Source organism: Budorcas taxicolor, chromosome 16 (assembly GCF_023091745.1).
Source record: "Budorcas taxicolor isolate Tak-1 chromosome 16, Takin1.1, whole genome shotgun sequence".
NCBI lineage: Eukaryota > Metazoa > Chordata > Mammalia > Artiodactyla > Bovidae > Budorcas > Budorcas taxicolor.
The window spans coordinates 81418122-81443156 of record NC_068925.1 but is presented as its reverse complement, the minus strand read 5'-3'; the positions used below and the strand labels follow the sequence as shown (position 1 = coordinate 81443156).

The 25035-nt window shown below is 56.1% G+C and overlaps 1 protein-coding gene across 1 annotated transcript in view; it reads left to right on the top strand.

Moving 5' to 3' along the window:
* Positions 1-23311, top strand: part of IPO9 (importin 9) — a 39759-nt gene extending 16448 nt beyond the window's left edge. Inside the window, exons 11-24 of the mRNA XM_052653440.1 lie at positions 264-362; positions 1401-1507; positions 1832-1971; positions 4095-4254; positions 16278-16504; positions 17805-17953; positions 18155-18283; positions 18719-18994; positions 19066-19232; positions 19641-19774; positions 20461-20583; positions 20887-20994; positions 21151-21227; positions 22471-23311. Of these exons, the coding sequence (XP_052509400.1) occupies positions 264-362; positions 1401-1507; positions 1832-1971; positions 4095-4254; positions 16278-16504; positions 17805-17953; positions 18155-18283; positions 18719-18994; positions 19066-19232; positions 19641-19774; positions 20461-20583; positions 20887-20994; positions 21151-21227; positions 22471-22581 (2007 nt within the window). The 3' untranslated portion in view covers positions 22582-23311. The remainder of the gene's footprint in view (positions 1-263; positions 363-1400; positions 1508-1831; positions 1972-4094; positions 4255-16277; positions 16505-17804; positions 17954-18154; positions 18284-18718; positions 18995-19065; positions 19233-19640; positions 19775-20460; positions 20584-20886; positions 20995-21150; positions 21228-22470) is intronic.
* The last annotated feature ends 1724 nt before the right edge of the window (positions 23312-25035 follow it).

The following is a 25035-nucleotide window of genomic DNA, read 5'->3' as shown; positions in this document are numbered from 1 at the left end:
GAACTGACGTGACTTTCACATTAGACTCCCGTCAGACCTGCTAGACTCAGCAAATGGGCCTGTTGGGGTCACAGCCGACTGGCAGCAGGAGGAGCCGGCAGTCAGCCACCTTCTGCAGCGGCCTCAGCGGCATGGCTTGATAAAGGGTTTGCTTCTTTGCATCAGAAAGAGTAGCGTTCTCTTCAGGATAAAAACAGAAGGTTGGAATCTTCTGTGTGTGTGTGGGCCAGCCTCACAGAGAGCTGACTGCATCGTCCTTTCAGATCAAAGTGTGGACCGCCAACCCCCAGCAGTTTGTGGAAGACGAGGACGACGATACCTTCTCCTACACCGTCAGGATCGCGGCCCAGGACCTCCTGCTGGTGAGGGCTGCCCCGACGCCCCGCCCACCGGGGTCCTGACGGCAGCCACTTCTCTTGGTTCTGGGCCTCTCTCGAGCCTTAGCTCAGCACTGGCCTCGGGCAGCTTTACCTTAGCCTGGGGCAGGCAGCAGAGTAGCTCAGATGGTAAAGAATCTGCCTGCAGCCCCTCAGGAGGGCTGGGCTCAATCCCTTGGTCAGGAAGATCCCCTGAGAAGGGAATAGCAACCCACTCCAGTCTTCTTGCCTGGAGAATTCCAGGGACAGAGGAGCTTGGTGGGCCACAGTCCATGGGGTCAGAAAGACTTGGAGGTGACTGAGCGACTAACCAGAGCATCTCGAGTGAAGTCTGATACGCAGGAATTTTAAAGTGCTTGGTCTGGTTCTGATTTACATGCCAATACTGATGTAAGACGGGGCGTGGTGTTCTAATGGGAGAGGGTATTTGAATCAGGAGCTCTTCGGTTTAGCTCAGTCTTCAGCAAGGGTCTGTGTGTAGCACGGACTAGAGCCTGGCAGATTTGAAGCGCTGTGATTGCTGCTACGTGAGCATCCCGGCGGCTGCCTGTCTCCTCTGGCTCTGACCGGAGCACAGAGCTGTCTCTAGCCTGAGGTCTGTGGAGAAGCTGCTGCCTGTCTGGTGATACACTTATTCCCGTTTCACGGTTGGTGGGCAGTCCGTTGTCCTTTGGTGTTTCTGAGGCACCTCAGGAAGGCCACGGCATGTCACTTAGTAGATTAGCCTTGCTTTTCCAAGTTGACCTCCCAGAGATAAATACCTGGTCCGTTGCCGGCCACAGCTGTGTCTCTCATCGACCCCTGATGCTCTACAGAAAGTAGCCGTGGGAAGCCGTCCATTCTGTAAGCTTTAGAGAGCTCAGCCTCTGCAGAGAGACAGGCGCTGCTCCAACTTAGAGACCTTCGTGCAGCTCAGGATTGCATTATGAATGCATCTGAGCACACTGGCCACGTGCACGGCAGTGCAGTTTATGGTTTTAATTTGCACAGAAATATTTGTTGGCACCTCTCCTCTCATCCTAGGCTGTGGCCTCTGATTTCCAGAATGAGAGCGCGGCCGCCCTGGCTGCTGCGGCCGCTCGGCACTTACAGGAGGCTGAGCAGACCAAGAGCAGTGGCACCGAGCACTGGTGAGGGGGGTCGGCGGGCGGCCTCATGGGGGCACCCTCTGGGAGTCGGGTGAGGGCAGGCATCCTGGCTTGAATCACCTGTTCTAAAGCAGTTTTTCCTTAAAATGGTTCAGCACTTTTATTTCATCCCTTTTTAAAAAGCCTGGAAAGGAGGGGCTTCTGCTTTGTTTTTAGTTAGAAAAGCCTGTCACTGTTAAGCTACACTGTTTCAGGATACAGGCTTGGGTTGGAACAGTAGCTCGGCGCCCTCCAGGGTCAGGCTTGCTGAAGCGCCTTTCCCTCAAGTGCTTGTGCCTGTCTTTGGCGGTGGGGCCCCTTTGGCAGGTGGAAGGTCCACGAGGCCTGCATGCTGGCCCTCGGCTCGGTGAAGGCCGCCGTCACCGACAGCGTGAAGAGCGGCAGGGTCCCCTTCGACATGCACGGCTTCCTGACTGGCGTCGTCCTCGCAGACCTCAGCCTCTCAGGTGTGTTTCAGCGCAGCAGGGTGTGGGGGGCTTCAGCTCTGTTGTTCCCTCAGGTAAACCTTGGGGTGGAATTCTTCTTGCAGCCTGAAGCTGGGGCGGCCTCATTGCTCACTCTTCTTGCCATTCTCCCACGTCTGCCCGTGTTCATGCCCACTGCCCGGGGTGGTGTTTGGCATCTGAACAGGACGCAGGTGTGGCTGCTGTGCAGGGAGCGCTCTGGCCGGAGCTGTAGACGCAGAGCCCCCTGTACCCTCAGGCAGCCTGTGTCAGGCTCATCCTCTCTCTTGCTTCCCGTCAGTTTTCTCTAACCGTCTGTTCTCTCTGAAACTATTCTAACTAGATAATTAAAGGGCTCTGCTCCCACGTTCGGGTTCACTGCTAGCCTTAGAAGTAATCGCCTCGACTGCGTGGAGCCCATTCCTCACGGCACAGGGCTGTGGCTGCAGAACAGCGGCATCCTGAGGCCAGGCCCCAGCTCTGTCTCTGCTTCCTCTCTGAGCCTAGGTCGTGGGGCCCTCACATTGCTCCTGCCGTGCCAGTCCCCTGTCCTGTGTCCTTGTCCTGAGTTAGCCCTTTGGGCAGCTTAGGCCACTGGAGAGCCTGCTCTATCCCTAATGACGTCGTCAGGCCAGCTCTCATCCTGAGTCACAGGTCAGGGAGCCAGGCAGTGAGTGTCGTGGTCTCAGACCCGCTGAGGGCGCTCCTTCTCCCCCACAGCCGCACACGTGCGGCCTGCTGTGCCAGGCGGATGCTCTTCTCTCTTCTGCTGGAATGTGCAGCATGTGCAGGTGGAAGCCTTGTCACGCACCTTCCACCCCGCAGCGCCTGGCCCCTGATGCACGCACTGTGATTACATGTTGATGACTGCTGGAATTTCTCACACCCACCGGCATATTTTTTCCAGAATTTGACCTAGCAAAGCTTTTGTATATAAGCCATTCTCAAACTTTTTGTGGTCTCGGGACCCCTTTACACCTTTAGAAATTATCAGTGACCCCAAGGAGATTTTTTTGTCACGTGTAACAGTATTTAATATACTAGAAATTAAAACTGAGAAGCTTTCAGAACATAAGAATTGCAAGCATCCGTCCCGTTGGCTGTCAGGGCAGTGGTGACGCGTCATGTAACCTTTGGAAACCACTGTGTGCGACGGAGTGAGACTGAAACAGCGTTGTCTTAGTTTTGCTACGAAAACGTTTCACTTGTAACTTCCAGGACTTCCTGGACCCTCTTTTGAGAATTGTTTCTCTCCATTCTGTGATTTATCACGTAATTATCTGGCACAGTTTGCTAGGTTCTGTTGACTAGGTCCCATCAACTAATATTTATTGTACAGGTAACACGGTTAAGCCCTGTCACAGCTAAATAGGCATAGTCTCTATTCTCAAACATCTTAATAACAGGCAGGGCATAGTAGTCCTTATCCCAGTGGCTGGAATATCAGTATATATATATATTTGAATACATATGTATAGTTCATGTTAGAAAGCTGATGACGTAAGATTAAAGTGGCACGGAGACAGTTAGGATTACTTCAGCCCAAGAGATCGTTTAGATAACACAAGGAGAGGTGAGTGTGTCGGCTTAAAGGCCAAGCACAGAAATGGCAACGAAAGATGGCAGCTTCCTAGGATGGGCTGCGTGCCTGAGTTTGGAGGCACAGAGGGGAATTGGAGGTGATGCCAGAGGCACTGATCCAAGGGACTTTATTTGGTAAGCTGTGGAATTTATTGACATTTTAAATAAGAGAATGACAGAGATGTAATTTGTAATATTCCAGCAGTGGTCCAAGAGTAGGGGAAGGCTGGCCATGGGGAAGCTTCCAGAGAGCTGGTTAGCAGTGCGTGAGGAATGGCGAGAGCTGGGGCGGGGTCAGGGCTGGGATGTCTTTTCAGTCTAGGAATGTTCAGAATGTGCTTTGGGAATCTGGGAAACTGCTCTAGGTTCTGTGCCATAGGCCACACGTTTGCTTCTTTCGCAGCCTCGCTCCGCCTGTCCATCAGCTGTGTGTGTGTGAGGTGGTGCCCACCTGTTGCAGCACGCCGAGGCGTTGGGGTTGGGAGGAGGGGCGAGCAGCTGGAGTGTGCCGTGTCCTGCCCCTGACTGCTCTCTCTCCTTCCCAGTGTCTCCTTTCCTCCTGGGCCGGGCCCTCTGGGCTGCCAGCCGCTTTACTGTTGCTATGTCCCCCGAGTTGATCCAGCAGTTTCTTCAGGCAACGGTTAGTGGTCTTCATGAGACACAGCCCCCATCAGTTCGAATCTCCGCAGTGAGAGCCATCTGGGGGTGAGTACGCCTTCTCAGAGCAAGCAGCCTTGTCTAAGAGGAAGTCGCTCAGGGCAGACGCCCCAAACAGCAGCTGCCCAGCTCACTGTGCTGCTCGGAGGTTTCTGACGGAGATCTCCTGCAGAGTGAATGTCGGCAGGACAGGGCTTCTGCGAGTCCCAGATGTGTCCTGTTTTTCTCCTCTTTCCTTTTCAAATCAGTCCAGTTCTGGGACCATCTGGACAGCTCCCTCCCCCACAGAGGGGCCGAACCTGGGCTCTGAGAGAGACCTGACTTGCCTGGGGCTGCACAGTGGTGGAGCATAGCATAAAAGTGGGCCGAGAGCCCAGCCCGCCTGCTTGACTGATGGTATCTGTGCTGGAAACCAAACTTGGGATAACATGGCCTGGGAGCTGTGTGTGTTCTCCCCAGTTTTGCATCTTTCTCGTAGCTCGTGGCTCAGTTAGCCCTTTATTTGTGCCTGGCCCCCACCGCCACAGACCAGAGAGGCATTGGTGTTTGCAGGGGTATTTTCAAGTCCAAACCTAAGAGCCTCAGTTGAGTCTTAAGAATTGCTTGAAACCCTAAAAACACAAGAGTTTCTCTCCACCCACCTGCCCTGCCCCCCCCCCCCCCCCCCCCGACATCCTGAAGCAGATGGAGGCGCTGGGCATCGTGTGTCCTCAGAGGGCACTAGGGTGCAGGCTGTCAGGGGACTCCGGACAAGGGGCTCTTGCTCTCATCCCTCCTGCACCCACAGTTTGGCATCTGTCCAAGTGCAGAGCCTCCTGAGGACAAGCGCGCTGTTTTGAGAAGACAGGCTCACATCCTGACTGCTGACTTGCCCACCAGCCTTGGCTGTGGCCCCATTTGACTTGGCTCTGTCATCATTACCGAACACCGGGCAGCCGGGGGGGACCTCACTGACCTGTGTGTCAGGTTATAGGAGCACAGGCTGTCCCAACTCTGGAGCGAGCAAGTGGTCCCGGAAGTCCTGGAGAACACTGACTGAGACAGCTGCCCACAGATGAGGGAGCCTTTGCCGACGTCTACAGCCCAGTGGAGGTGCTCCAGCCCGGCACTGGGGTGAACAGTTCAAGACTGGACACTTGTAAGAGGCTGGTCACTGCAGCCTGCAGGAGCCGACTGCTGCTTCTGATGCGAAGACTGCAACGGAGACATAAAGGAGCCTGAAAAGCCAAGCAAACCTGGCGCCAGGAAGGAGACAGCAGGTTCCCAGTGACCAACCCCAGAGGCATGGAGGCCTGCACTCATCTGATGGAGCGTTCAGAGCAGCCATTCTAAGCAGCTCAGTCAACTGCAGGAAAGCGCGGAACCCAGCTTCATGAAACCAGAAAAACAACCGGCAGACGAAATGAGAGACTCAGCCCAGAGAGAGCAGTCGTGAAGCAGCGAATGAATTCTGGAGCTGAAGGGTGCGGGAAATGACGCGCAAAGCGCCACAGAGAGCATCAGGAGCAGAGGGAGTCAGGTAGGAGCCTGCACAGTAGAAGGTGGGGCCTTGCGAAATTACCCAGTCAGAGGATGACCGAGAGTAGAGAGTGAAAACAAGGGAAGAGGTGTGAGCCCAGTGGCACCTTTAGGAGAAAGAGTAGATTGACTGGAGTCCCAGAAGAAAAGGAAGAAACCTTTTCAAAGAAATACTGCATGGGAGCTTCCCAAATCTGAGGGGAGATTTGTGCCTCCTAGTCATAAAGCTAATATACTTCACCCCAAAATTTCAGTCCACGGTGATCTTCAAGACAAAGCATAATAAAACTATCTAAAATCAAAGACAGAAGTTTCAAAGCATCATGAGGCGAAAACCTTTTCTCGTAGAAGGAAGCCCCCGTAAGGCTGGCAACAGGTTTCTCAGCAGAAACTTTGCGGGCCAGGGGAAAGGGAAGTTGCTCCGGCGTGTCCGAGTCTTTGCGACCCTGTGGACTGCAGCCCACCAGGCTCCTCTGTCCGTGGGATTTCCCAGGCAAGAGTGCTGGAGTGGGGTGCCGTCACCTTCTGCATGAACGAGTCTGCCTGTTTGTAAACGTGTGGCTGATGGAGACAGTGCGGCCACTAGGCTCTCTCACTCTGCAAGTTCAGTGGTCGAGGGGGAGCAGCTCGAGGGACATCACACAGTCTGTAAACCAGCGGGGAGGAGCCATCCAGACTTTGCCCTGCCGAACCCTTTCTGCGCGATGACTAGACAAGTCCTCAGACAGTGGAATGATACATTCTAGGCGCTGAAGGAAAAAATGGCCAACCAAGAACACTTTACCTAGCAAAGCCGTCCTTCAGAAGTGAAGACTAGATCAAGGCTCTCCAAGACAGACAGAGCTGAAGGGGCTCTTCAGGGCTAGACCTGCCTTGGAAGAGACACTGGAAATTCTCCCAGCTGAAATGGAAAGATGCACATTACTAATGTGAAAATGTATGATATATTGCTACAGGTAAGTATATTATTGATTCAGAATACTCTAATACTGTGATGTGATAGTATTAACCACCTGACTAGTATAAAGGGTGAAAGATCAAAGTATTATAAATAACCAGCTAAATGAACCCAGGTCTCCCTCCTGTGTGAGCCACCAGGGAAGTCCTCATTATAATGAATACACAGCATAAAAGAGACTAAACTGTGACATCAGAGACGTTAATGATGGGAGTGAAGGAGTGGAGTTTCTTTATATCTGTAAAATGCCTTATGGTGACCACAAAGCAAAAGTCTGTGATTGACGCACAAACAGTAAAGAGAAAAGAAGGAAAGCGCTTCTCTGTGGAAGATCACCATTCAGAGGAACACAGCCAGAGGGGCAGTGGGGGGCAGGCCACAGGAGAGCCAGCAAGCAGTTAATAAAATGGCGATTAGTAAGCTGGGCTTACTTACCACAGTTATCTTAACTATGAATGGACTAAATTCTCCAATTAAAAGCCAAGTTAGCTGAATAGATTGGAAGAAAGAACCAGTTGAGGCTACAGGTCTTAAGACACACAGGCTCAAAGTAAAGGAATGGAGAAAAGATACTCCATGTGAAATAGAAACCAGAAGAGAGTGAGAGTATCTGTACTTTTATCAGCAAGTGGACTTTAATTCAGAAGCTGTAACATGAAGCAGCTCATTATACTGTAAGGGGGTTGGTTCATCAGGAAGATAGAACAGTCACAGATTCACGTGCCTCTGCCGTCGGAGCACCGAAGTATACCCAGCAGATACTAACCCGAAAGGAGACAGACGGCAGTACAGTAACAGATGTATACCCCCTCCCCTTTACAGTGGGACTTTCTGTCCAAACAGAAAATCAGTAATGGAACGTTGGACCTAAACTACACCTGCACCCAGATGGACCCAACAGACCTCCTGAGCAGTTCATCCAGCAGCAGCTGAGCCTACCTCCTTCCCACGCGTGCGTGGGGTACGCTGCAGGACAGGCCATGCCGCCAGGGTTGGTAAATCTAAGGTGAAAATCATATCAAGTGTCTTTCCCAGTCACATGTGGAGGAAACTTTTGAAATTAGTTATAGGAGAAAAGCTAGAAAAATCACAGATACATGGAAATCAAACAGTACTTTTCTGAACAACCTGTGGGTCAAAGGAATAATGAGGAGAGAATCTAAACATGTCTCGAAGCACGTGAAAACGGAAATGCAACATGCCGAAACTTGCAAGACGGAGAGACAGACGGAGACGGGAGCCACGGCAGAGGAGGGTCGTGAACTGGGAACACTCACATTAGAGCCCAAACTTGCAGGACGCAGAGACAGGAGCTGCGACAAAGGAGGGTCATGACTGGAAACACTCACATTAGAGCAAAAGAGGAAAAACAGCCTCAGACAGCCTCACTCTCTCCCTCAGGAGCTCAAAAGAGACCAATGCAAGCCCAGAGGCAGCAGGAGGAAGACAAGAGCGGTGACCGAGGAGCGGGGCCGGAGAGGCATTGGAAGAGCACAGTGGAGTAAGAGCTGGCGTCCTGAGGAGACGAGCAAAGCTGACAAGCCGCAGCTAGGCTGGAAAGGGAAGCGAGCACGCGTGCGGATCAGGGATGGAGCCGGAGACTTCACAGCTGAGACCACAGGGAGACAAAGGCTCGGAGAGGCCGCTGTGAGCAAGTGCCTGCCAGCAAACGGGTACCAGAAGAGATGCATAGACTCTTGGAGACACGCAGCCCAGCAGACCTGGACCATGACGAGCTTGAACATCTGAACAGACCGGTAGGTGATGAGGAGGGTGAGTCAGTAACGAGAAACCTGCCACGGGAAAAGCCCAGGGCCAGACGGTTCCACTGGGGAGTTCCAGCAAACGTTCAAAGAGAAGTGAAGACCAGCCCTTCTCAGACGCTGTCCAAATACTGAAGAGGAGGGAGCATTTCCAAACCCATTTTTCTAGGCCAGCGTTACCCTGATAACAAGGACACTGCAGGAAGAGACAGCAGGTCGGTGTGCCTGACGAGCGTGAGCCTCAGCACAGCGCCAGCAAACTCGGCCTGGCAGCGCGGGGAAGGGCGGCACGCTGCCGTCAAGCGGGGCTGACTCCTGGGGCGCGAAGGGCTCAGCATGCAGAAACTAATTAATAAACGAGTATCCACTTAACAGAATGAAAAACTAAAATATGCGAATATCTCAATAGATGCAGGAAAAGCATTTTGACAAAATTCAGTATCATGAAAAGCTTTCAACAAAGCACATAGAAGGAACATACCTCAACATGATAAAGGCCATATATGACACACCCCCAGTTAATATATTCAGCGGTGAACGGCTGAAAGCTTTTCCTCTTAAGAACAGGTAAGGGTACCCGCTCTTACCACTCCTTCTCAACATAGTCCTCGAATTCCTGAGCAGAGCAGTTAGAAAGGAAAATAATAGTGAGCTATCAGAAAGAGAAACTTAAAAATAGTTGCGTCAAAAACAATAAAATGTCTAAGAATAAACATAAGCCACCAAGATGAAAGACCTATACACAGAAAGCTGTAAGACATCGAGGAAAGAAATTGAAGGCACAAACTAATAGATTTTTCATGTTCATAGACTGAGATAATGAACATTATTTAAATGTCCAAACTACCGAAAACAGCCTACAGATCCAGTGTAGTCCCGCTCAAAATTCCAATGGCATTTTTTACATAAATAGAACAATTCCAGAATTCGTATGGTATCACAGTTCTTGATTTTAAACTATATTACAAAGTGATAGTAATCAAAGTAGGGTGGTATTGGCATTAAAAGCAGACACAAAGGTCCATGGAGCAGAATAGAGAGCCTGGCTATGAACCTGCACTCTGAGGTCAGCCACTGTGTGGCAGAGGAGCCAAGAGCACACGCGGGGGTGGGGGGGGCGGTCTCTGCAGTAAACGGTATTTGGGAATCGGGACCTTATCTTACACCCTGCTTATTTAACTTACATGCAGCGTGCACCATGCGAAATGCCAGGCTGGATGAGTCACAACCTGGAATCAAGACTGCTGAGAGAGATAGCAGTGACCTCAGATGCGTGGATGACACCACCCTAATGGCAGAAGGTGAAGAGGAGCTAAAGAGCCTCTTGAAGGTGAAAGAGGAGAGTGAAAAAGCGGGCTTAAAGCTTAACATTCAGAAAGCTTACTTAAAGTCATGGCATCCAGTCCCATCACTTCATGGCAAGGAGGTGGGGGAAAAATGGAAACAGTGATTTTCTTGGGCTTCAGAATCACTGTGGACAGTGATTGCAGCTGTGAAATTAAAAGACGCTTGCTCCTTGAAAGAGAAGCTATGACAAACTTAGACAGCATATTCAAAAGCAGAGACATCACTTTGCCAACAAAGGTCTGTATAGTCAAAGCTATTTCCAGTAGTCATGTGTGGATGTGAGAGTTGGACCATAAAGAAGGCTGAGCGCCAAAGAATTGATGCATTTGAACTGTGGTGTTGGAGAAGACTCTTGAGAGTCTCTTGGACTGCACGGAGATCAAACCGGTCAATCCTAAAGGAGACCAGTCCTGAATATTCACTGGAAGGACTGATGCTGAAGCTCCAGTATTTTGGCCACCTGATGGGAAGAGCTGATTCAGTGGAAAAGATCCTGATGCTGGGAAAGACTGAGGGCAGGAGGAGAAGGGCGCAACAGAGGATGAAATGGTTGGACGGCATCACTGACTCAATGGGCATGAGTTTGAACAAACTCCGGGGGATAGTGAAGGACAGGGAAGCCTGGTGTGCTGCAGTCCGTGGGGTCACAAAGAGCTGGACACGACTTAGTGACTGAACTGGAGTCAGCTCAGAATAAAGACGTGTTCATGAGACCTGAAATCAAGAGACTCTTAGAAAACCTAAAAGTTTAACTCTCTGACACTGGTCTTGGCAGTGATTTCTTACATTTGACACCAAGAGCAGAGGCAACAAAAGCCGAAATAAGTGAGTGGGACCACCTCAGGCTAAAGATGAGTGAGTGGGACCACCTCAGGCTAAAGATAAGTGAGTGGGACCACCTCAGGCTAAAGATGAGTGAGTGGGACCACCTCAGGCTAAAGATAAATGAGTGGGACCACCTCAGGCTAAAGATGAGTGAGTGGGACCACCTCAGGCTAAAAACGCACAGCAAAGGGAACCCTGAGCCAAAGCACGCAGCCGCCGCCTACTGAACGGGAGAGAATATTTGCAGACCATTCATCTGATAAGGGGTAATATCAAAGTATATAACAGACTCACAATAGCAAACAAGCAGTCTGGTAAAAAATAAATGGCAGAGGGTTGGAAAAGACGTTTTTTCCTAAGAAGACAGATAGGTGGCCAACAGGTACATGAAAGGGCTCAATACCCCTAGGCCCCAGGAAAATGCACGTCAGAACCAGTGTGCACTCCTGTCAGACTCGCCAGCATAGCTAGCACCAAAAAGGCAAGAAGAGGCCTTCCCTGGCGGTTCAGTGGACGAGAATCCGCCTGCCAGCACAGGGGGACATGGGTTTGATCCCTGGTCCGGGAAGATTGGGTGTGCTGCGGGACAGCTCAGCTCGTGCGCCAGAACTGCTGAGCCCACGTGCCAGAAATAAGCAAGCTAGTTAATTTTTAAGAAAAGATAAGATTGAGGGTGTGAAGAGAAAGGAACACTTTTGTACTGTTGGTGGGGGTGTAAATCGGTGCAGCCGCTATGGGGAAGAGTATGGAGGGTCTTAAAAACAGTAAAATATAGAGCTGCCGTTTGATCCATCCAGAGGAAATGGAAACACGTTCTTGAAGCGACGCCTGCACTCACGCTTCTTGCTGCGCTGTTCACGCAGCCGGCCTGTGCAAGCTGCTGGAGGGCGTCGGCGGAGGAGTGGGTGAGGGTGACGCGTGTCCAGTGGACGGAACTCAGCTGCGCGAGGGGAACCTGCTGTCTGCAGCAGCCGGATGGACCTCGAGGGCACTGTGCTGACTGAGATGAGCCGCACACTTCCCTCTGGAGGCTTCTGGAAAGGCCAGACTTGCTGTGAAGGAGAGCAGAAGGCTTGGGGTGGGGGTGCGGGCAGGGAGAGGGGGAAGGGAGCTCGCTGTTGTCCCAGGATGAGTCGGGCCTGAGGCTCCAGCGTGGAACGCGACTGTCTGCGCCTGCGCTGTGTGTAACGGGGAGTGGAGACCGCACATTCCCCCAGCAGAAGGGGAGCCTGAGGGGAGGACGTGGTGATACAGTGGATGAGGGGAACCTGTGCAGCGTGGACGCGCGTCCAGGCGCCACGGCGCCCGTGCTCACCGTGCCGCAGACGGAGTACGCCGCAGCAAAGCTGGGGAAAGCTTGCATTTTATGCTGCTTTTATAATCGGGAATAATACGTGAAGAGAGCTGTTTTTTTTTTTAATCACTCAGTTCTCTGACTACACGGACAGGGCTTTCTTGAAAGGGGTGGCCGCTGTCCCGGGAGAAGCGATGGAAGCCATGAACACGCAGAGCAAAGAAATGGCACAGCCCACGTTTGCAGAGCTGTGCGTCACGTGTACAAGAGCGGACCCCGGGGCGGCGAGCTCCCAGGAGGGAAGGGCCCTCGCTGTGCCTGTCCTCAGCCAGGGTTCACGTGTGGCCTTTGCCCTCTTCAGTTCTGCACCCGGTCTCAGCCCGGCCTGTCCTCAGCGCATCCCTGAGCCTGGCCTGCACTGCCCAGCTTTCCTCTCTGCTCACCCAGCGCTAGCCTCCGATCAGGTCACGGGGTGTACGCCACTGCACACTGCCTCGAGGCGCTCCCGCACAGGATGCTGGTGACGGGTCCTCACACGTGGGCCCTGCTCCTAGAGTCACAGGGCTGCCCCAGGTTCATGGGTGCCCCTGTCTGCACCAGGACAGCCACTACTGAGCCTCCTGACGGCCACCTGCAGGCCTCCCCCACCTGCATGCTTGTCACCGTCCAGGTGCAGACCCCACACCTGTGGGTCCTGCACCCAAAGCAGAACCCTGTCCTCCCGGAAACACCAGCCCCTGCCTCCCGAGCTCGGTTCCGCGCCTACCGCCCCCCGCCAACGTCCTCCTCCCCTCCTCCCTCCCCCCTCCTCCCCAAAGCAGAGCCCTGTCCTCCCAGAGACAACACCCCCCACCTCCCGAGCTCGGTTCCCTGCCTACCCCCCTGCCCCACATCCCCCTTCCCCTCCTCCCCTCGCCCGCCTCCCCTCCTACTCCTACCCCCCCTTCCCCAAAGCAGAGCTCTGTCCTCCCAGAGACACCAGCCCCCACCTTGGGAGCTCGGTTCCACGCCACCCCCTTCCCCTCCTCCTCCCCTCCCCCGCCTCCCCCCTCCTCCCCTCCTCCTTTCCCCTGCCTCCCCCACGCTCCCCTCCCCCGCCTCCCCCCTCCTCCCGGTTCCCCTCTCCTCCCCCTTCCCCCCTCCTCCTCCTTCCTCCCCCCCCTCATGGCCCCTGTTATGCTCCTCAAGCTCTGGGATGCAGGAAGCCAGGAGAAAGCATGCCAGGTGGTCCGTGAGGCCACTGGACACACACACGGTTTTCCTGGGGTGTTGGTGCCCCTAAAGACTCTAGGGGAAAGAAGAAATTAGATGGCAGAAGTGGTTCGTGAAGGAAAAAAAAACTCTGAGACACACTGACTTCCACAGTAAAGCCTAGCCTCTTCAGCATGGCATACCAGATCCCACATGGTCTGAGTGCACAGGGCAGCCTCTCTGACCTGCCAGGCTGTGCTGACGCCTGGAGTGCAGCCGCCTTGGGAGGAGTAGGCCCAGTCAGTCCCAGCCCAAGTGTCTGCCCAGCCCACTCTTCAGGAGGGGTGGTGGAGAGCACGGTGGCCTTGAGCCTCAAGGCGCTGTGAGCCAGGAACAAGGGAGTGCTCAGATCTGAGGCCCAAGCCCACCAGTGTACTGCTCACCATGACCTCTGAACCCAGCGGCTGACACAGATTTTACAAGACATCTAAAAATTACACCAAGAGAAACCATTCATTGAGAACCTGGGGAGGGCCTTGTCTCCACACTAGGTTCTTTTAACATACAGAAACGTTGTTATTGACTTGTTGCCATTCCATAGATAACAAAAATAAAGACTTGGATGATGTGTTTCTTAAAATGATCCCATTGGACATGGTGAGCACCATCTGGTAAATGTTTATTAAGAGGTTAATGTGGCAAGAATACACAGAGCTGTACAAAAAAGAGCTTCACAACCCAGATGACTCACGATGGTGTGATCACTCACCTGGAGCCAGACGTCCTGGACTGGGAAGTCAAGTGGGCCTTAGAAAGCATCACTACGAACAAAGCTAGTGGAGGTGATGAAATTCCAGTTCAGCTATTTCAACTCCTGAAAGATGATGCTGTGAAAGTGCTGCACTCAATATGCCAGCAAATTTGGAAAACTCAGCAGTGGCCCCAGGACTGGAAAAGGTAGTTTTCATTCCAATCCCAAAGAAAGGCAATGCCAAAGAATGCTCAAACTACCACACAATTGCACTCATCTCACACACTAGTAAAGTAATGCTCAAAATTCTCCAAGCCAGGCTTTAGCAATACGTGAACCGCGAACTTCCAGATGTTCAAGCTGGTTTTAGAAAAGGCCGAGGAACCAGAGATCAAATTGCCAACATCCACTGGATCATGGGAAAAGCAAGAGTTCCAGAAAAACATCTATTTCTGCATTACTGACTATGCCAAAGCCTTTGACACTGTGGATCACAAGAAACTGTGGAAAATTCTTCAAGAGATGGGAATACCAGACCACCTAACCTGCCTCTTGAGAAATCTGTATGCAGGTCAGGAAGCAACAGTTAGAACTGGACATGGAACAACAGACTGGTTGCAAATAGGAAAAGGAGTACGTCAAGGCTGTATATTGTCACCCTGCTTATTTAACTTCTCTGCAGAGTACATCATGAGAAACGCTGGACAGGAAGAAGTACAAGCTGGAATCAAGATTGCCGGAAGAAATATCAATAACCTCAGATATGCAGATGACACCACCTTTATGGCAGAAAGTGAAGAGGAACTAAAGAGCCTCTTGATGAGAGTGAAAAAGTTGGCTTAAAGTTCAACATTCAGAAAACTAAGATCATGGCGTCTGGTCCCATCGCTCCATGGGAAATAGATGGGAAACAGTGGAAACAGTGTCAGACTTTATTTTGGGGGGCTCCAAAATCACTGCAGATGGTGACTGCAGCCATGAAATTAAAAGTCGCTTACTCCTTGGAAGGAAAGTTATGACCAACTTAGACAGCATATTGAAAAACAGAGACATTACTTTGCCAACAAAGGTCTGTCTAGTCAAGGCTATGGTTTTTCCTGTGGTCATGTATGGATGTGAGAGTTGGACTGTGAGGAAAGCTGAGCGCCGAAGAATTGATGTTTTGAACTGTGGTGTTGGAGACGACTCTTGAGAGTCCCTTGGACTGCAAGGAGATCCAACCAGTGCATTCTAAAGGAGATCAGTCCTGGGTGTTCTTGGGAAGGACTGATGCTAAAGCTGAAACTCCAATACTTTGGCCACTTCATGCGAAGAGTTGACTCATTGGAAAAGAGTCTGATGCTGGGAGGAATTGGGGGCAGGAGGAGAAGTGGACGACTGAGGATGAGATGGCTGGATGTCATCACTGCCTCGATGGACGTGAGTCTGAGTGAACTTTGGGTGTTGGTGGTGGACAGGGAGGCCTGGGGTGCTGCGGTTCATGGGGTCGCAAAGAGTCGGACACAACTGAGCAACTGCACTGAACTGAGGTAGAAGTATGTGTCACAGAAGTTTTTTTAAGGTAAATTTTTTAAAAAGTTTCTATGTTGGAGTGTAGTTGACTAACTGCTGTGTTAGCGTCTGGGGTCAGCATGGAGAGTCGATCATGCATGTGTCCGTTCTTAAACTCTCTTACGTTTAGATGATTACTGAGCAGAGTTTCCTGAGCTGCACAGCAGGCCCTTGTTCTCTGGTTTCGCTGCGGCAGTGTGCACGCGTCCACCGCGTCCACCCCACACACCCACTTCCCCCCCTCCCTCTCCTCCCCCCTTCTCCCTCTGTGACCACAGGTTCATTTTCTAAGCCTGAGTCTGTTTCTGTTTTAAAACAAACATCTAAACCCCACAAATAGTACACCACGTTTGTAAGTATGAGTAAAATGTTTCTATAAATTGATCTAATTTTAGGATGCAAAAACCGCCAAAAAGTACAAAATTTTCGTAACATGGAAGTAAAAAAATAGTCTACTATTAATGAATAACCGTTGTATTGGAAGAAATTTAAAAACACTAACTGGAACATAACAAAGAAGTACATATGATATCTCTATATCTGTCCATCTGAGGAATGTGCCTAAGACTATAGTCCGAGGAAGCATAGTGCATCAGACTTAATGTCTTAATGATTTGGGTATAGCTGTGACTGGGATTCCGTAACAAAGTGGAGGGAAAGAAATTTTAAAGGGAATCATGAAGACCAAAGCAGAAAGACATTAGGAAACATAGAAGTGGTGGTGCTGAAAGTTCTAAAACAAACAAAGCTACAGAAAGATGTGACAGTCCAGCGAGCCCTAGAAGTAGCTTCGTGAACTCTGTCACAGGCCACGCTGACTGGGGAGCCCAGAGCGGGCCTGCTGGTGAGCGTCTTGCTTGTTTTGCTCCCCAGCTACTGTGACCAGCTGAAAGTCTCGGGGAGCACCGCCGTGCTGCAGCCCTTCCTCCCCAGCATCCTGGACGGCCTGATCCACCTCGCAGCCCAGTTCAGCTCCGAGGTCCTCAACCTGGTGATGGAGACACTGTGTATCGTCTGCACGGTGGACCCCGAGTTCACGGCGAGCGTGGAGAGCAGAATCTGCCCCTTCACCATCGCCGTCTTCCTGAAGTACAGCAGCGGTACGCGGGCGGGGCCGTGCGGGCGCCCTCTGAGTCTCAGGGGCTGTGCGTCAGGGCAGAGGTGGACCCTGAGTCAGCGAGAGGCTGCTGGTGTGTGGATCCGGAGGCAGAGAGCCTGGCCCTGTGACTCGCGCTCCTTAGGAGCTGGAGGGAAGAACCGGCAGCGAAGTGGGAGCCTGAGCCGCTGAACGAGGCGAGGCTGAGCGCTAGGGTTAGAGGGGAGCTGGAAAAGAGGCGGCGGCAGAGGTCTAGGATCAGGTGTTCGTCGCGTGTTTTCTGTAGTAGCAGGCCTTTGGAAATAATTAGAGATTAATTACATCCATAAAATGGAATGCTGTGCAGCCATTAATAATCCAAACTCAAAGAAAGAAAGAAAGCCATGGGGAGGTGCTCACCTTGTAGTAAGTAAATAGATTGCTTTCCAAAACTCGTAGAATAGAATCCCAGGTTTTGGTTTTATTATCAGGAAAAACATTGCCATCTTTACCTGAAGAATGCACATTGAAGCTTGGAAGGGGGTTGGTGCTAACGTGAGGTCGCACGAGACAGTTAGGCCGTGGTCTGTGGGGTCACAGAGCCGGACATGCCTTAAACGACTAGGCACGCACCGGACATTTTACTTGATTCGTTGCTTACCATAACAGCGTGCCCTAAGGAGGACTGCACCCTGCATGCGCCCTGCCCACCGCACGGCCCCCCCAGCGGCTGTTACTGCTCGCTCGCTGCCGTGGCCGTGCGCCTCCGAGCAGCCGCAGCTCTCGTCTTGCACAGGCCGTGTGCCTTAGTGCCCTGCACATCGGGTGCTCCTTAGAGGGAGGCTGTTTCTTGCGTAGGTGAAGCAGGTTTAGCTAAAGTTCCGTTTCTTCACACAAGGCTCTGCTGTTTGAAGGTTTTCTCTTTCGCCCTCAAGTGGCTTTAGGAGCACCCCCAGGAGACGACATGCAGTCCTACTCAACCATGTGGGACCCGGAAAAGTCAGTGAGGCCGTTCTGAGGCGGTGATGTCTTCTTAACAAGCTGTCAGTGGGGGCTTCTTTTCGAAGCATTTGGGCTCCTAATGAACCCATGTTTCACAGGAACACAGGCATTGGAGGTTTGTCCCAGGGAAAAGGCAGGTCTTGCTTTCCGAGCAGCTGTTGCTGACTTGGCCCTGGCTCTGTCAGGTCACACACGCCGCCTCCCAGGCCCCAGTGGCTGCCCCGGGCCCCAGGTCCAGGTGAAAGGTGAGGCAGAAGCTGCCAGCTTGGGTGCAGGCCAGCGGCAGGCGGCGTGGACAAAGCACTCACGTCTTCTCTCCCCAGACCCCGTGGTGGCCTCACTGTCTCAGGACGTCTTCAAGGAGCTGTCCCAGATCGAGGCCTGCCAGGGACCCATGCAGACGCGGCTGATCCCCACCCTGGTCAGCATCATGCAGGCGCCCGCGGACAAGATCCCTGCGGGGCTGTGTGCGGTGCGTCCTCGTCCTTACAGCCCTGCGCCCCCCCCTCACCAGCCTCGATGTCCTCCTGGGGCCAGGGTGTCCCTGGGCACAGAATGGTGGGGCCTCTCAGGGCGAACTCACCGGGGCCTGAGTGTCTCCGGGTGGGTGGGCTGGCCCGTGGGCCCCTCCCTCCCTTCCTGCCCCTGAGGCAGCCTGACTTCTCTCCTGCAGACAGCCATCGACATCCTGACCACAGTGGTACGGAGCACGAAGCCCCCGCTCTCCCAGCTGCTCATCTGCCAGGCCTTCCCCGCTGTGGCCCAGTGCACCCTGCGCACGGACGACAACGCCACCATGCAGGTACCTCCGCGCGGGCGTCTAAGCTGTGGCACATGGGCAGCAGGCTGAGACGCTTCCTGCCTTGGAGAAAGAAACCCCTCCCACCTGTGCTTGTCCAGAGGACCGGGAAGGGTTCCGACTGCTCATAGGTGTGGGGTCCGGGCAGCAGAAGAGATCCCAGCCGTGTAGGCTCGGGCCCCGAGAAGCCCTCTTCCATCAGTAGAGTCAGCAGCGGGATGACCTGAGGAGGCTCGAGGCAGCGGTCTGCTCTGTTCCCAGACCTGGGCCCGTCTCAGCTGCAGCTCAGCCACGTTCCCCGGGACAAGAGGTGGAGCCTGGCGGCTGAAGCTCCTCCTCTGATGAGAGATCTGTGTCTGGGCTCCCACGAGGGGCTGGGAGGAGGATGTGCCCGTATGGGTCTGGAGCCTGGCGCTGAGCAGCTGTCCGTGTCCACAGAACGGAGGCGAGTGCCTGCGGGCCTACGTGTCGGTGACGCTGGAGCAGGTGGCGCAGTGGCGCGACGAGCAGGGCCACAGCGGGCTGTGGTACGTCATGCAGGTGGTGAGCCAGCTGCTGGACCCCCGCACCTCCGAGTTCACCGCCGCCTTCGTGGGCCGCCTGGTGTCCACGCTCATCGCCCGGGCGGGCCGAGAGCTGGGCGAGAGCCTGGACCAGATCCTGCGGGCCGTCCTCAGCAAGATGCAGCAAGCCGAGACGCTCAGCGTCATGCAGGTGCGGGAGCGCCCACGGGGGGCCCTGGGCCTGTGCGCCGGGGCCCTGAGCCGCTGTCCCCTGTCCCCTAGTCCCTCATCATGGTGTTCGCGCACCTGGTGCACACACAGCTGGAGCCGCTGCTGGAGTTCCTCTGCAGCCTCCCGGGCCCCACCGGCAAGCCCGCCCTGGAGTTCGTGATGGCCGAGTGGACCAGCCGGCAGCACCTCTTCTACGGGCAGTACGAGGGCAAAGTCAGGTGGGCCCCGTGCTCCCCCGGCCCCGCTGCCTTCCTGCTGAACTGTAGCTGTGCGTAGCTGCCCTCTTGAAATTCCCAGAAAACAGGATCTTCGCTGGCAAGAGCCCTTCGCCGGCCCCGGCTGCAGGCTGCTGCTGCCTTCCTCTTGTTGTTAAAGTCAGGTTTCTAACAATTCACCCTGGACTTTACCCCCTGTTCTCACCGCCTCGCACGCCTTCTGGGGTGGACGTCCATGTGCTGGACTCTGGCTTTGCTCGAGAGCCCTTCCCCCCCGCCCACCCTTAGGAACAGGAGCCCCTCTCAGTCGGACTCTGGCGTTCCCCCAGCCGGCCCGGAGGCGCTTTCCCTCTCAGTCGCAGCCAGGCGCGTCCCTCGGGGAGGCCGGCTCACTGCCCTCTCCCCCCGCAGCTCCGTGGCGCTGTGCAAGCTGCTGCAGCACGGCATCACCGCCGACGACCGGCGGCTGCAGGACATCCGCGTGAAGGGCGAGGAGCTGCACAGCCCCGACGAGGGCGTCCGCACCCGCTCCAAGTCGGCCAAGAGTGCGTGGCGCCGCCCCCACCCCCGCTGGGCTAGGACACCTGGGGGGCATTCCGGGGGGTCGTCAGTGCTGGGGCCCTCGGGCACAGCCGGGCAGTGGCATTTGTGGTCCTCCTGTGGCTCCGAGTGGACAGCATGCCTGGCGGCCAGCCCGCTCGGGGCCCAGGACCCTCGCATCCACGGCTGCCGTCTGACTGCAGGTTCACACTCCCCACGCCACCCCCGAGGCTCCGTGTCAGGCCTGCAGCGCTCTGACCTGCACAGGCCCCTGTGTCCCGGCTTTCTCACAGACAGCTTGTCCCCTTTAGCCCCTGAAGGCTCTTGTCTCTCCTGACCTCTAAACTCCTGTGACGTGGAGTACAATGAAGTTATTTAACGTTGAGCCTCACGACTGGGGGCTTCCTGGTGGCTCAGATGGTAAAGAATCTGCCTGCGATGCAGGAGAGCTAGGTTCAGTCCTGGGCCGGGATGCTCCCCTGGAGGAGGGTATGGCTGCCCAGTCCAGTATTCTCGCCTGGAGAGTCCGATGGACAGAGGGGCCTGGTGGTGCCACCGTCCACGGGGTCACAGAGTCAGACACGCCTGAGCACTGCACACACCCACTCGGGGCTGTGTGTGGCCTGGGGGTGGAGTGTTGGGTCCAGCATTGTGCTGGGAGCAGCCAAGGGCAGCCTCCTCTCCTCCCCAGACCCCGAGCGCTGGACCAACATCCCTCTGCTGGTCAAGATCCTGAAGCTCATTATCAACGAGCTGTCCAGCGTCATGGAGGCCAACGCCGCCCGCCAGGCTGCCCCGGCCGAGTGGAACCAAGGTGCCCTGTGTCCCCACACGCTCCCTGCCCACTGCTCTGGGGCTCACCTTGCAGGCCCGCGTGGGGCTGGCTTCCAGGGGCTGCCTGCCGTGAGGCCACCCTTCCCGGCTTGCTTCTCTCGGGGGCCTCTCAGCCTGTTCCTGCCCACCAGCACAGTCGGCTCTCACAGTCAGACTGCCGGGAGGGTCTGCTCACCCCGGTTCTCCCTGGGATTAGGGGCATGATGCAGGGACCCTCGGGACCTTCCATCCTGGCCAGTGTGGTGGGAGGGGAGGTGCGTGCCAGCTGCTGCTTGTCTCCGAGCAGATGACGCCAACGACATGTGGGAGGACCAGGACGAGGAGGATGAAGAGGAGGAGGACGGCCTGGCTGGCCAGCTCCTGTCTGACATTCTTGCCACGAGTAAATACGGTGAGTGCGGATGACAGCCGTGCACACGCGGGGCCAGGAGGCGGGGGTGTCCTCGAAGGGCGGCGCCTGGGCTTCTGTGCCCCTTGAGCTCAGCCTCGCAGGTGACACTTCCCTACCCGGGGCTGCTCCTGCCCCGCCCCGGCCGTGTCTCTGCAGAGGAGGACTACTACGAGGACGACGAGGAGGACGACCCCGACGCCCTGACGGACCCACTCTATCAGCTCGATCTGCAGGTGCGGCGCCCTGTGAGCGGGGGGCTCTCGGTGCCTGTGCACCCCACCCTGGTGCCCGTGCACCCCACCCTGGTGCCTGTGCTCCCTCCTCCCCGCCTCGGTGCCCCCTCCTCCCTTTCCTCCCCCCGGTACCCCTTCCTCCCCCTCCCCCGAGGTGCTCCCTCCTCTGTCCCTCTCCACCCCGGTGTCCGTGCTCCCCCTGGTGCTCCCTCCTCCGCCTCCCCCCACGGTGTCCGTGCTCCCTCCTTCCCTTTCCCGCTGCACCCTCCTCCCCCTTCTGCCCCCTCCTCCCCACCACATCCCTCTCCACCCCGATGCCCCCTCCCAACCCCGGTGCCCCTTGCTCCCCACCCCGGTGCCTCCTCCTCCCTCCTCCTCCCCACCCCGGTGCCTCCTCCTCCCCTTCCTCCCCCGGTGCCCCTCCCCACCCTGGTGCCCCCTCCCCCGCCCAGTGCCCCCACCCCACCCCGGTGCCTGTGCTCTCCCTGGTGCCCCCTCCTCCCCTTCCTCCCCCTAGTACCCTCTCCTCCTCCTCCCCCTGGTGCTCCCTCCTCCCCCCGCCCCGTGCTGCCCCCTCCCCCCCTCCAGGTACCCCCTCCTCCCCCTCCCTCCAGGTGCTCCCCCTCCCCCCTCCCTGTACCCCCTCCTCCCCTTCCTCCCCCCGGTACCCCCTCCTCCCCCTCCCCCTGGTGCTCCCTCCTCCCCCTTCCCTCTCCTGGTGCCCCCTCCTCCCCCTCCCCCCGTACCCCTCTCCACCCCGATGCCCCGTCCCCACCCCGGTGCCGCTTGCTCCCCACCCCTGTGCCCCCTCCTTCCTCCTCCTCCCCACCCCGGTGCCTCCTCCTCCCCTTCCTCCTGCCAGTGCCCCCACCCCACCCCGGTGCTCCTCGCTGCCCACCCCCATGCCCCCTCCTCCCCACCCCGGTGCCCCTGCCCACCCCCAGCACCCCCTCCCTCCCCACCCCGGTGCCCCCTCCCCCTCCAACGCCGCGCGCCTCCCTCCCCACTCAGGCCCACCCAGTGCTGGAATCCAGCTTCCTGCAGCTGTGTTGTCAGAGTCCACTGAGTGCCACATCCTCAGGGTAGCATGCGAGGCGTGGTCCTGGAAAGTGCCTGTGGCACTCCGCCTCTGGATTGAGTCTCAGCAGAGGCGAGAGGGGACCCGGGGAGTGGGTTCCCGTCGGAGGGCCGGAGCCTGGACGCCCTGGCTGCAGCCCTCAGGCGTCCCCTCCCCGCCCTCCAGGCTTACCTCACAGACTTCCTCTGCCAGTTCGCCCAGCAGCCCTGCTATGTGATGTTTTCGGGCCACCTCAACGACAGCGAGAGGCGGGTGCTGCAGGCCATCGGCATCTGAGGGGCCCCGCCGTGCCCGGCGCGCAGCCTTTCCTGGCCTCGGGACTCTCTTCTCAGCCTGCAGTAGAGCCTCTGGTGACGCTGACGGTCCAGGCCTGGCGGCCTGTGCCTCCCGGGGCACGCACTGGAGCCCCGGCTCCTCCCGCCCGAGCCCCTCTGCGCTCCAGGCCTCTGCCGGCCAGGCCAGAGCACACTGCCTGGCGCGATCACGTTCCTGGTTGTGGCCCCGCTGGGGCACAGGAGGTCGCAGCCGTTGGTCTCCGAGGACGGACCTGGTGTTTCATAGGCCGTCTGTGTTCCGCCCCACCTCCCCTCACAAGAAGTGGGCTTTGTGCCCTCGCCTGCTGATGCGCTGGTCTCGGGGCCGAGGGGAGCCGCCCAGGGACCCTGCTCCTGCAGCCCCGAGTCCCCGTCCAAGGAGGCCGTCTCGTCCTGCCTCATTGCATGCAGCCCTCCCCGACGCTGTTCCTCGTGCACGCACGCACGCGAGGCCAGCCAGACAGATGGCAGTTTGGTTTTCCTTTTTTAGAAAACAAAAAAAAATGGAAAAACAAATTTTTTTAAAAGCCCACCTGCACCCACCGTATTTAACAGCCTCTCACACACACACCCCACACGCAGCCCGACGCTGAGGCTGTCCCTCTCCCTCAGGAATCCTCCAAGGTGGGGACGTTGTGGCCCTCACATTTGCAACGTGTATTTTTCTAGGAGAGTAAAGTGGTCTTTACAGATGAGTGCGGTCTGCGTGCTCTCGGGTGTCGGCACTGCCTCCCGTCACGCTCAGAGGAGCAGCGAGCTGGGGGGGTGCCGAGCGCAGCCCCGCGGACTGTGCAGCTGAGCCTCCGGGAAGGGCCTGCTAGACACGGAGCTGTGTGCTCAGTGTCTGGGAGGGAGCCAGTGGCCCTGCGCCCCCTTTTCTGGTCGTGCCCACACCAGGGCCCGTGTTGAATAGCTGCAGAGTGTTCCTTCAGGCGGTGGTCTCACAGCAGGGGAGGGCTACCAGTGCAGCTGACTAGCTCTCCGGGAAGGGCCCCGGGGCTGCTGCGGGGCCCTTGGGACTCAGGTGTGCCTGCTGGCCAGCGCCCACAGTGGAAAGCCGGAGGGGCAGGCTCCCAGCAGGGCTGCCAGCCCGGCCCCGGCCTCTCCCGCTGCGCTCCCCAGGGCCTGTGATGTGCAGGCCCTTCCTGTTTCCCGGTCACCTTTACGGCAGGTGCACAGATATGTTTTCCTTCTGTTGACGAGGAAGAGCATTCAGGAGCTACATCCACTCAGCAGGGAGTGGAAAAGACCTCCCGGAGGCCAGTGGTCCTGATGAGAACTTACCCTCTGGTTCCCCCTCCGTGTCCATCTCTAGCCAAAGAGAACTAGCTTCCCGGTAGGAAGGGCGGCGCTGTCTGCTTAGAGGGACTGGAGGCTCAAGGTGAGAAGTCGAGAAACAGGCGCCCTGACCCTGGGGGAGAGTGGCCAGGACAACCAAGGTCTGGCTGGGACGCTGGGCCTCAGGAGCTCGGTGGGGAGGAGGGGATGGGGGCACAGACCACACTGGGAGCCGGAAAGGACGTGAGAGCCCAGCCCCTGTTCTGCCCTGAGAGCACCGGCCCACAGGGACTGAGGTGAAGGACGCAGGCGACGAGAGCACACCACGCCAGACGGGCCTCAGTGTCTGATTCTGTCGACAGACCAGATAAAATCAAGAGCACAGGAAAGCAAGCGGCAACTGGCCACCAGCTCTGAGTGCAGAGTAGCCCATCGGGTGGTCTGTGGCATATGCCCCATGGCGCCCTGCCCTCAGCCCCCGTCTTGTAAGTGGCCGATGAGGGGTCTTTTCATGCCTTAATCTTCCAGAAGACGGTGTGAGGCCATTTACAGAAGTGAGTGCTAGACAAGGACAGGGACACGGATCAGGTTTTCAGGTAAAAGGGAGTCCCTGGGAAAGCTGTTAACTTAGAATCCAAGCATCTCTACCAGAGCAAACGTGGGCAGAACCTCTGTAAGCTTGTTCTCAGAGGTGCCGGTTGATGAGTCCCTGTGAAGACAACCAGGATTCCCGAGCATAGAGGCCATGCTTGCACGATCCTGTGCCAGTAATGGGCGGCGTGGCAGGAACTGTCCCTGGGCCTACAAAATCCCCGTGTATACTGAGGCTGGGGTCAGGGCATGGTGTCTGGAGCCATGTTGGGCCACCTCGGCCTTCTGTGCCTTCAGCAGGCCCGAGCCGTGTGTCCCGGCTTGCTGCCCAGCCAGGACTGTGTGGCAGAGGCGGCGCTTCCGCAGGGGAAGGCCAAGTGGTGGACTCAAGTCGGGTCGAGGAGAGAGGCTCGAAGGGCTGGGGGACTCAGGCAGACAGGACTCTGCTCTGGAAGCTTAAAGGGGCCTGTACTCGGAAGGTGCCCAGCAGGCCCATGGTCACTAAGAAGATGGGAGCACACAGCCAGCTCCTGGCTCCATGGCGTTC